The sequence below is a fragment of the Amphimedon queenslandica genome, unplaced genomic scaffold (assembly GCF_000090795.2).
Source record: "Amphimedon queenslandica unplaced genomic scaffold, v1.1 AMPQUscaffold_13323, whole genome shotgun sequence".
NCBI classification, from domain to species: Eukaryota; Metazoa; Porifera; class Demospongiae; order Haplosclerida; family Niphatidae; genus Amphimedon; species Amphimedon queenslandica.
Genome location: NW_003546441.1, coordinates 75,139 through 87,315, shown reverse-complemented (window position 1 = coordinate 87,315; position 12,177 = coordinate 75,139). Strand labels below are relative to the sequence as shown.

The 12,177-nt window shown below is 34.4% G+C and overlaps 1 protein-coding gene across 1 annotated transcript in view; it reads left to right on the top strand.

The window, feature by feature from the left end:
• Positions 1 to 12,177, top strand: part of LOC100639448 (WASH complex subunit FAM21 homolog) — a 27,314-nt gene that overhangs the window by 11,296 nt on the left and 3,841 nt on the right. Inside the window, exons 31-54 of the mRNA XM_019998356.1 lie at positions 339 to 419; positions 979 to 1,050; positions 1,271 to 1,408; positions 1,524 to 1,604; positions 1,974 to 2,048; positions 2,270 to 2,350; positions 2,581 to 2,643; positions 3,420 to 3,479; positions 3,698 to 3,778; positions 3,987 to 4,052; positions 4,234 to 4,305; positions 4,617 to 4,697; positions 5,798 to 5,872; positions 6,093 to 6,173; positions 7,407 to 7,478; positions 7,904 to 7,984; positions 8,193 to 8,255; positions 8,385 to 8,459; positions 8,710 to 8,796; positions 8,918 to 8,989; positions 9,113 to 9,187; positions 9,658 to 9,738; positions 9,876 to 10,010; positions 11,292 to 11,345. Coding sequence (XP_019853915.1) covers positions 339 to 419; positions 979 to 1,050; positions 1,271 to 1,408; positions 1,524 to 1,604; positions 1,974 to 2,048; positions 2,270 to 2,350; positions 2,581 to 2,643; positions 3,420 to 3,479; positions 3,698 to 3,778; positions 3,987 to 4,052; positions 4,234 to 4,305; positions 4,617 to 4,697; positions 5,798 to 5,872; positions 6,093 to 6,173; positions 7,407 to 7,478; positions 7,904 to 7,984; positions 8,193 to 8,255; positions 8,385 to 8,459; positions 8,710 to 8,796; positions 8,918 to 8,989; positions 9,113 to 9,187; positions 9,658 to 9,738; positions 9,876 to 10,010; positions 11,292 to 11,345 — 1,902 coding nt within the window. The remainder of the gene's footprint in view (positions 1 to 338; positions 420 to 978; positions 1,051 to 1,270; positions 1,409 to 1,523; positions 1,605 to 1,973; positions 2,049 to 2,269; positions 2,351 to 2,580; positions 2,644 to 3,419; positions 3,480 to 3,697; positions 3,779 to 3,986; positions 4,053 to 4,233; positions 4,306 to 4,616; positions 4,698 to 5,797; positions 5,873 to 6,092; positions 6,174 to 7,406; positions 7,479 to 7,903; positions 7,985 to 8,192; positions 8,256 to 8,384; positions 8,460 to 8,709; positions 8,797 to 8,917; positions 8,990 to 9,112; positions 9,188 to 9,657; positions 9,739 to 9,875; positions 10,011 to 11,291; positions 11,346 to 12,177) is intronic.

The following is a 12,177-nucleotide window of genomic DNA, read 5'->3' as shown; positions in this document are numbered from 1 at the left end:
TGTTTTTATGTCTATACTTATACAGAGCCAGCAACTCCAAAGGACAAAAATTACCCACCAACTCAGACCACCAGTGAGTCCAATGATGATCAACATAAAGGTATAAGCACTCACTGTCACTAGTTTCATATTACATATATGTGCATGTGTATGTGATAGTGTGTGCTTAACATACACTCACTTCACCTAGCAAAATTACAATTGTCTAGCTTGTAATGTACATATCCTTTCCCATATGAGTGGGTTTTTGCAATTTAGTGACAATAAAAAATGCCAATAGAGTATACATGTATTATACATGCAAGTGGATGTTGTTTCATATTATATACTTAATATAGAGTCAGGAATTCAAGAGGTGAAACCAACTACAAATGATTCCCCCACACAGATCAGTGAGTCCAATGATGATCAACAGAAAGGTACATTGTATAAGCAGTCACTGGCAGTATGATACATGTAGCTTGACATTATTTACATGTATGTACAGCTATTTGCAAACTGCCAAGTAGGTGGTAATGTGACCACACAATACAAGACACACCTCAATTTAGACAGTCCCCTTTGAAGTTCATAGATTGGTTTATGAATTGGTTTGCAAGATCTCTGCAATTTGCTGTACTTGTAATAGTTACAATGACTATCAGCAATTACAACCTTATTCAAATACTTATACTGTGTTTACACTAGCTTCTTTAACTGAGCCAGCCCTGTTTAAAGTGGGCCAGCACAGTTTCCTTTGATAGTGTAAACAGTAACCAAACTGAGCTGAAGTGAGCTGGGCCAAACCAGGCCAGCATGGTTAGTACAGCAGGGCCAGCTCAGCCTGGTTCAGCACAGTTTGGCCCACTTCTGTAGTGTAAACGCAGCATTAGAATACATCATGCATACATGTGCATGTACAAACTGAAAGATACTCATCCTGCTAAATTGTGGAGTATCAATAATATTATGACTGTTTTCATGTTTATACTTATACAGAGCCAACAACTCCAAAGGACAAAAATTACTCACCGACTGAAACCAGTGAGTCCAATGATGATCAACAGAAAGGTATAAGCACTCACTACATAGTTTCGTATTACATGTATGTGTATGTGATAGTGTGTGCTTAACATACACTCATTTCACCTAGCAAAATTAAAATTGTCTGGCTTGTTGTACATCTAGCTTGTTGTACAGACAGACAACAGTAGTACCTAGTCCTCGCCTACACAAAGCTGGGCGAGGCCAATAAAGTATTATGTTGAAATTATCATTCTTTTTTATTCAGCCTCAGGTGCTGCTGGTGTTAAGACTGATAGTCAGTTCCCTATAGTGCCTGATCATTCTGACGATAAAACCACCAATGAGAGTGGGAACAACACTGATATGAATTATCCTGAATCAGAAATGCCACAGAAAATTGAAGGTAAAATGTGTGTTTGTGATTATTATTTTAATAAAAATAAATAAAAATACCAGTACATATACACATGTATTATGCATGCAAGTGAATGTTGTTTCATATTATATACTTAATATAGAGCCAGGAATTCAAGAGGTCAAACCAACTACAAATGATTCCCCCACACAGATCAGTGAGTCCAATGATGATCAACAGAAAGGTATAAGCAACTGTCACAGTCACATACCGTATACCGGTTTATTTTCGTAGTAGAAAATTTTTGTGAATCTTGCATTTCTAAGATTTTGCAGAATTAATTTTTGTGTATAGCTTATGGCAGACTGCATCACATGGCAATGGAAATGCAGAATTTTGTGGTGCAAAAATTTTGTGGCAGAGCAAGAAACCAGAAAATTTGCAAAAATATTTTACTATGAAAATAAACCGGTATACGGTATTACATGACTATATCAGCAATTAACCTTATAAAAATAGCTAGAATACATTTATTCTGGTTAGTAGGCTCACCCCAATAATTGTAGAGTATGAATGATAATAGGTGACTGTTTTTATGCTTGTACTTATACAGAGCCAACAAATCCAGAGGACAAAAATTACCCACCAACTCAGACCACCAGCGAGTCCAATGATGATGAACAAAAAGGTATAAGCACTCACTATCACTAGTTTCATATTACATGTATCTGTATGTGTATGTATGTGATAGTGTGTGCATATACACTCACTTCACCTAGCAAAATTCCAACTCTCTAGCTCGTGGTAATTACACATTCTTTTACTTTAGTGATAGTAAAAAATGCCAATATAATATACATGTATTATACATGCAAGTGGATATTGTTTCATATTATATATTTAATATAGAGCCAGGAATTCAAGAGGTCAAACCAACTACAAATGATTCCCCCACACAGATCAGCGAGTCCAATGATGATCAACAGAAAGGTACATTGTATAAGCAGTCACTATCAGTATGATACATGTAGTTTCATATCATTTATATGTATGTACTTATAATAATTATAATAAATATCAGCAATTATTACCTTATAAAAATACTTAGAATACCAGTGCATCTTGTATACATGCACATGTAGTAACAGAAAGATACTCATCCTGCTGAATTGTGGAGTATCAATAATATTATGACTGTTTTCATGTTTATACTTATACAGAGCCAACAACTCAAAAAGACTCCTCCACACAAACCAGTGAGTCCAATGATGATGAACAAAAAGGTATAAGCACTCATTGTCACTGGCATAGGCGGCGGCAGGATTTGAAGAGCAGTCGGGCAAAAAATGGCGCGCAAAGTGCGCCGTGATTTTGGCCACACCCACTTTCTCTGCCTATTTTTGGGCGTATACTCAACGCACGCATACAATATGATAAAGCATAAAAATGAGCCTAAAAGGCCCCCTATCTTATCTGTAAAGCTCTATCCAACCTGTAAAGTGCTAGTCCTGGTCCTCCTGGAAGGCTTGTTGACAAAGGAAAGCAGAAAAGACTGTCTCTTGCTAGCCATGGTAATTATTTATGACTAAAAATGATGTCATTTATTAAATTTTCATTTCCGGTCAAAATTTTTGGTCGGGCATTGCCCGTCCATGCCCGACCCTGCCGCCGCCTATGGTCACTGGTTTCACATTATTCATGTATTTATAATACATGTAATTACCGTATAATGCTTTATTTTGGCGGCGCTTTATTTTGGCGATTTTGCTGTAAAATTGTAATTGGTGGTTTTTAATTTGACGATTTTTGTGTACACGTGCATTACTGAGCATGCACATTAATGATTGGCAGTTTTAATATTGGTGATCCTGCTTGCAAACCGCCAATCGCCAAAATAAAACTCCGCCAAATTAAAGCGTTATACGGTATATTAAGTTATGATCAGCAATTAATCTTATAAAAATATTCAGAATGCCCATAAATTAACATTCATGCACATGAAGACAGACACACATGCTGCTTAGTATATGAATAATAATTAGTGACTGTTTTCATACAGAACCAATAACTGCACAGGACAAAAATCAAACCAGTGAGTCCAATGATGATGAACAAAGAGGTATAAGCACTTACTGTTACTAGTTTCATATTACATGTATGTGTATGTGATAGTGTGTACACTCATTTCACCTAGCAAAATTACAATTGTCTAGCTTGTACATATTATTTCACATATGAGTGTGTTTTTGCAATTTAGTGACAATAAAAAATGCCAATACAATATACATGTATTATACATGCAAGTGGATGTTGTTTCATATTATATACTTAATATAGAGCCAGGAATTCAGGAGGTCAAACCAATTACAAATGATTCCCCCACACAGATCAGTGAGTCCAATGATGATCAACAGAAAGGTACATTGTATAAGCAGTCACTATCAGTATGATACATGTAGCTTCACATTATTTGCATGTACCAGTATGTACTTATAATAGTTATAATGACTATCAGCAATTAAAATACTTAGAATACCTATGCATCAGATAACAGAAAGATACTCATCTTGCTAAATTGCAGAGTATCAATAATATTATGACTGTTTTCATGTTTATACTTATACAGAGCCAACAACTCCAGAAGACACATCCACACAAACCACCAGTGAGTCCAATGATGATCAGCAGAAAGGTATAAGCACTCACTGTCACTAGTTTCACATTATTCATGCATTTATAATACATGTAGTTATGTTCACTATAATCAGCAATTAATTTTATAAAAAGAATGCCTTTAATCATACATTCATGTACATGCAGGCAGACATACATGCTTTATATATGAATGATAATTAATGATCGTTTTCATACAGAGCCAACAACTCCAAAGAACAAAACTTACCCACTGACTCAAACCAGTGAGTCCAATGATGATGAACAAAAAGGTATAAGCACTCACTACATAGTTTCATATTACATGTACATGTACATATGTCATTAACATACACTCACTTCACCTAGCAAAGTTACAATTGTCTAGCTTGTTCTACATGTACATATTCTTTCACATATGAGTTGGTTTTGCAGTTTAGTGATAATAGAAAATGCCAATACACTATGCATGTATTAGTAACATGGTAGCATTACTAAGTAGGATTCACCTCACTTTAAAATGGCTGCCATGACTTTTGCAGCCTTGCTATACCGTTATACATGCAAGTGGATGTTTTTTCATATTAATATATATTTAATATAGAGCCAGGAATTCAAGAGGTCAAACCAACTACAAATGATTCTCCCACACAGATCAGTGAGTCCAATGATGATCAACAGAAAGGTACATTGTATAAGCAGTCACTATCAGTATGATACATGTAGCTTCACATTATTTACATGTATGTACTTATAATAAATGATTATCAGGATTTATAACCTTAACTACCATTATAGTACCGTATAGCCACTTAATTTTGAGGGTACAACTTTCGCTGTTTTCGCAGATTTTCTGTATTCGCGAAAGTTAATTCCATAAAATTATCCGTATTGCCCATAAACACGTGTGCTTTATAATAAGAACCGCGAAAGTTAATTCACGAAAAAAGACTTGTGGCCTGATTCGCGAAAGTTTATTGCCTCGAAACTTTGTGGCTATACGGTATACTACGTGGGCGCATCAAAGGCACTGCCTGTTCTGTTATATTGCATACAGCACTAGTACAGTGTCGGTTGGTTGGCTTCACAATGGCTAGCAGTACTGGGTGAGAAGCTCTTTGTGACCAGAGAAGAAATGAAACTGCTCTACCTATTGCAGAACAGACTCACAACACTCCTTTACGACCATTGTCGGCATTTTGCTGTCTTTCAGTGCCCAGAGATGTTCTTGTATTGATCGTCGGGCAGCCAAGTCCGTGTTATGTGGCAAAGAAAATTGTCTTTCGAGCCTTTAAATGTTTGTACCGACCTTGTCTCAACCTTGAAGACTCGAGAAAACTTCTCTAGGAGTGCATTTGGCGGACGCCTTTGATGTGCCCACTATATCCCATAAATTAATTATAGCACAGTAAAGAGTGCTGTATGGCTGATAACGGCACTCGGAGTGGAGTCTTGACAGCCAATACAGCACTCAGAGCTTCGCGCCTCGTGCTGTATTGGCTGTTTTGACTCCACCCCTCGTGCCGTTATCAGCCATACATTACTCTTTACTGTGCTATAACTATTATGTAAATGACACTTCTAACTACCCCTCCTGTGGTCTCCACTATATAAATTTGTGGTGGTGCCTTTGATACACTCACACACTACAGTACAAAAATAGTTAGAATAAATGTACTGTACATGTACATACAGAAGGACCACATTCTGCTTAGAAGGCTCACCCCAATAATTGTAGAGTATGAATGATAATAGGTGACTGTTTTTATGTGTATATTTATACAGAACCAACAGCTCCAAAGGACAAAAATTACCCACCAACTCAGACCACCAGTGAGACCAATGATGATGAACATAAAGGTATAAGCATTCACTGTCACTAGTTTCATATTACATGTATACGATGTGATAGTTTAATGTACACTCACTTCACCTAGCAAAATTACAATTGTCTAGCTTGTTGTACATGTACATATTCTTTATATGTGAGTTGGTTTTTGCAGTTTAATGATAGTAAAAAAGCCAATAGACTATACATGTATTATACATGCAAGTGGATGTTGTTATATACTTAATATAGAACCAGGAATTCAAAAAGTCAAACCAACTACAAATGATTCCTCCACACAGATCAGTGAGTCCAATGATGATCAACAAAAAGGTATAAGCACTCACTGTCACTATCAAAAATATATACGTATTTACATGACTATACAGCAATTAACCTTATAAAAATAGTTAGCTGTACATGTACTCACAGAAAGACCACATCCTGCTTAGTAGGCTCACCCCAATAATTGTAGAGTATGAATGATAATAACTGGTGGCTACTTTATGTCTATACTTATACTAGTGTTGTATTGGTATCACACTTTGGATTTGGTTTTAGTTATGGTATTTTCACCAATACTCATGATTTATAGATATTAGTTTTAGTAATTTTACCGAAAGTAAAACTCTATTGGTATTGGTAACGAATATTAATTTTGGTAGATTATGGTACTTACATGTAATTTAACAAAACTAACTCTAGTCACACTATTAATTTTAGACTAATGATTTAATTGTATTAAAATTAATGGTATTAGTTCTGCATCATAAGTGTAGTAGTCTCATACGTTACTGTTCTTTGGTCTTCCACTTTTAGTAGCCATTTTGCAACTAGTGATGGGCGATATATCGATTCTTTATCGATATAAACGATATTTTACGGAATCGATTTGAATCATTATCGAAATTTTTATGCAATTTTCATCGATCTATTGACCACGCCCATTTATTAAGGTTAAATAATTAATTTTAATAAGTAATTGCACTGTTGAACTGCAAGAAAGAAGCAACTGACCAGTTGTTAGCTCAGCCTACCCCAATCAGAAGAGAACCAAGCTCAAGAGCATGAAAATGATCTTCTCTCATGACAAGTACAGTTATATCTGTGCCAAAATCATTAGCCACACCCTTGACACACCCCCAAAATGAAGGTGTGGTTATCGTATCGTTAATAATCGATATTTCCTTTAAAAGTCCAATATCGATCGTTATCGAAAATTAAGAAAATGGGCCATATCGCCCATCACTATTTGCAACTAAGATAGTTACACATAACATGTGCTTCATGAACTTGCACATGATAATCTAGTGATATCAATCTAATCTGTTTACCCTTCAGTGAACATTGTTGTACCAAATGTATTGCATAGAAATGAATATTGGTTATAAATTTTAGTAAAGCAATTTGTGCTATTTTTAGTATTGGTTTTAGTTATGGTATTTTAATACTTTTAGTATTAGTTTTAGTTATGATATACCAAATTTCATGACCCAGTACCAAAATACTTTTAGTATTAGTAATGGTATACCAATACAACACTAACTTATACCTATGTTTATACAGAGCCAACAACTCCAAAGGACAAAAATTACTTACCAACTCAGACCACCAGTGAGTCCAATGATCAGCAAAAAGGTATAAGCACTCATTACATACAATATAGTGCTTTAATTTTGTGGAGCTAAAATTTCACGGATTGATAAAAATCAATTTTTTGCAGAAATAACTTTTGTGGATTTGCAATGTTAGTACCACGCCTTTAATAGCAATTGAAATTTTAGCGGATCTTTAATTTTGCGGTTTCATGCTAACCGCAAAAATAGCAAAAGTTTAGCTCCTCGAAACTTGTCAAAAATAAAGCGCTATACAGTAGTTTCATATTACATGTATGTGTATGTATGTGATAGTGTGTGTTTAATGTACACTCACTTCACCTAGCAAAAATATTATTTTACATATGAGTGGGTTTTTGCAATTTAGTGACAATAAAAAATGCCAATACACTGTACATGTATTATACATGCAAGTGGATGTTGTTTCATATTATATACTTAATATAGAGCCAGGAATTCAAGAGATGAAACCAACTACAAATGATTCCCCCACACAGATCAGTGAGTCCAATGATGATCAACAGAAAGGTACATTGTATAAGCAGTCACTATCAGTATGATACATGTAGTTTCAAATTATTTACATGTACATGTATGTACTTATAATAGTTATAATGACTATTAGCAATTAAAATACTTAGAATACCTATGTATCAGAAAACAGAAAGATACTTATCCTGCTGAATTGTGGAGTATCAATAATATTATGACTGTTTTCATGTTTATACTTATACAGAGCCAACAACTCCAGAAGACTCGTCCACACAGACCAGTGAGTTCAAGGATGATCAACAAAAAGGTATGAGCACTTACTGTCACTAGTTTTATATATTTACATGACTATATCAGCAATTAAACTTATAAACCCCAATAATTGTGAAGTATGAATGGTAATAGGTGACTGTTTTTATGTATTGTTCTTATACAGAGCCAATAACTCCAAAGGACAAAAATTACCCACCAACTCAGGCCACCAGTGAGTCCGATGATGATGAACATAAAGGTATAAGCACTCACTGTCACTAGTTTCATATTACATGTATCTATATATGTATGTATGTGATAGTGTGTGCATGTACACTCACTTCACCTAGCAAAATTACAATTGTCTAGCTCATTGTATATGTACATGTACTTATTCTTTCACATGTGAGTTGGCTTTTGTAGTTTAGTAATAGTAAAAATACCAATACACTATACATGTATTATACATGCAAGTAGATGTTGTTTCATATTATATACTTAATATATAGAGCCAGGAATTCAAAAGGTCAAAGTCAAACCAGCTACAAATGATTCCCCCACACAGATCAGTGAGTCCAATGATGATCAACAGAAAGGTACATTATAGTCAGGCTCTACCCACTAGTACAGTACATGTACAAACAGAAAGATACTCATCCTGCTGAATTATGGAGTATCAATAATATTATGATTGTTTTCATTTTTATACTTATACAGAGCCAACAATTCCAGAAGACAAAAATCACTCAGCCACAGAGATCAGTGAGTCCAATGATGATGAACAAAAAGGTATAAGCACTCACTGTCACTAGTTTCACATATTTACATGACTATGTTAGCAATTAACCTTTTAAAAATAGCATGTCCAGCAATTGCAATTTTAGTGACTGTTTTATGTCTATACTTATACAGAGCCAACAACTCCAAAGGACAAAAATTACCCACCAACTCAGACCACCAGTGAGTCCAATGATGATCAACATAAAGGTATAAGCACTCACTGTCACTAGTTTTATGTGTACATGTATGTGATAGTATGTTTAACAGTCATGGCTGTTGTAATTTGACAACTAATGATTACTGGATTTTTATGTAATTCAGCAATTGCAATTGAAAATATTTATTGTGGAAATAACTGTAGCTCATATACTATCACACCTGACATGTGAAATTTAGCCCCAATTTTAGCAAGTGGTAAAAAATTAATAAAATTGTTTGTTATTAATGATTATATTTAGTTGCAATAGTAATTATTTCAGTTTTGTTTGTAACTGTAATGAATACACCTCATAAAAAGTTGTAGGCATTTATTTTAGGTTACTATTAGGTCACTTCACTAGCTCATTAATGCATTATTCTTTTTTGGTGGTTTTCGTATGGTTCGGTGATAGTAAAACATAGTGATACACTAGCTACTATACACTACAAGTTGATTTTAAGTTATCCTTAATATATAGAGCCAACAATTCAAGAGGTCAAATCAGCTTCAATTGATTCCCCCACACAGATCAGTGAGTCCAATGATGATCAACAGAAAGGTACATTGTATAAGCAGTCACTGGCAGTATAATACATGTAGTTTCACATTATTTACATGTATATACTTATAACTAAATGTATCAGTGATTATAGCCTTAAAGTATTATGTTGAAATTATCATTCTTTTTATATTCAGCCTCAGGTGCTGCTGGTATTAAGACCAATAGTCAGTTCCCTATAGTGCCTGATCATTCTGATGATAAAACCAATGAGAGTGGGAACAACACCGATACAAATCATCCTGAATCAGAGAGACCACAGAAAATTAAAGGTAAAATGTGTGTTTGTGATTATTTATATGATCTACATGCATGGGGATGATTCAACCCACCCAATATTCATACTTAGCTTTATATGTAAACATTAATTAAAACATTACATAAAGTAAGTGTGGCCATATCAAATAATACAGCAACTAGCAAGTTTTGAGCTTTTTATATAGCAGGCAAAAGATGTCTAAATGTCTATGGAGAATTCTCCTGAAACACTGGAAGATTGAGATAACCTATGAAGTTGTATGTGACACAATGGGTGGCGATAATATACATGTATGTACCTTGACACATGTGTCAGTTCCAGAGAATCACAACATAAGCCTTACTTTTGCATTCTGTGTAAATGGCACAATAGGTCAAGTTATATTATTGTAAAGCTAATTTTGATCAAATTTGGATTTTTTTATGAATTTTTTGAAGCCGCTAAAAAATTTAACCAATGACTAAAAAGAGCCTTTAGTCTGCCTTTGGCCAATGACCAAAATTCAGTCTTTGGTCTTTGGCCAAAATTTGTCAAAATAGCTAAGCAAGTCAAAACAGGGCCGTAGCAAGCGGTACGGCTGGTACAGCCAGGGCTGTACCACTTTTTAGCCCGAAAAAGGGCGTGGCAAGGAGGCAGGGCTTGATTAATGGGTGTTGTTTCTTATTTTTAACAATTTTTTATTTTTATAAAATATTGCTATTGCAATTAAATGAATAACTACTAAATTTGAGGCAATCAACAGCTTAAAATGACTAATTCTTGTACTAGAGCTGCTGCATTTTAATCTGAGATGGTTCTTCCACCAGCTCCTCACCAACTGTGAAGTAGGAATATCAACAAATGCCTATAATAAGTTGTTTTCTTTGTTGCCACACCAACACATTGACACACCCACATCTTGGCCTGACCACTTTTGAAGTGCTTGCTACAGGCCTGAGTCAAAATAGCTCCATTTTTATAATTTTTTCTGATACATGTACTTCTGTACATTCACATGTATGTTGGGTGTAAAATTTTAGCTGATTCCAATCAATTTTGGATTTTTTATGAATTTTTAAGTTGCTCCAAATGCCATGCAGCTCATGAAGCATGCTAGCTGTTTAGCTCACTTAGTATGCTTCCTGCTTTCAAGGAAAAAACAAGAAAAGTTTGCCTCAGTTATACTTACGCAGCAATTATTTTTAAGGCACATGTAGAGCTATGCATGTATAAAGAATTGTATGCATGCTTTGTATACTATAATTTTTTGTTACATGTACATGTTAGCTACCAGTATGATATGATTTGTTAATAGGTGCAACCAAAAGTACAACTGTGGAACTAACATCACAAAAAATAGATAAAAAAAGTAAGACAATTGTTACATTTTGAAATAATCATGTTTTTAATAGTTGCATCTTGTGTTTTATCTGAGAACATTAGATTGATAATAAAATGTATTAAGGAATTTGAGTTGACTGAATTAGCAGAGAAGTTTATGGAAATACGTATCATCACAAAAGAGGAAATGGAAGATTTTGTCAAAGATGTTAAGAAGAATGCACGTAGTTACCGAATGAACAATATCAAAATGAAACAGCTGCTCATACAATTAGAAAGAGCTGTTTCTTTGTCTTTGAGGCCAGGAGAAATATTTTTATGGCTTATAAAAATTCTCAAGGACTATGATACTGTGGCCTCACAAGAAGTGGCTAGGAAATTAGAAACAGAATACAAAAAGAAATACAATGCTCGTAAGTATTTTTACTCTTACATTTCATTAACCAAAATAAATTTTATTGTGATTTAATGAATAATTTTAAATATTCACTGGCTTTTTATCACAGAAATGTGGGGAAAAGTGTTGATTTTCTTATGTAACAGTTAATTATGCTCCACACAGAACAAATGACAACTGAGCAGAATGAAAGTATCCAGAATCAATTAAACACTACAGAATCCCTTGCAGCAAGTGTTGTATCTATTGAAAATACAAGTCCAAAACTACCTGTATTACCTAAAAATTTCTTTCAAAAGATGAAAGGTATATTGCATGGTTTATAGCATCTTCTCCACAATATTATGCTTTATTTAGGTGTGTTTGGTGATTTGATAAAATTAATGGTTGATAGTAATGGTTTGATACATCATTGTGGTCAATATGGTGTGACCCTTATTATACCAGAAGGAGCTGTACAAGA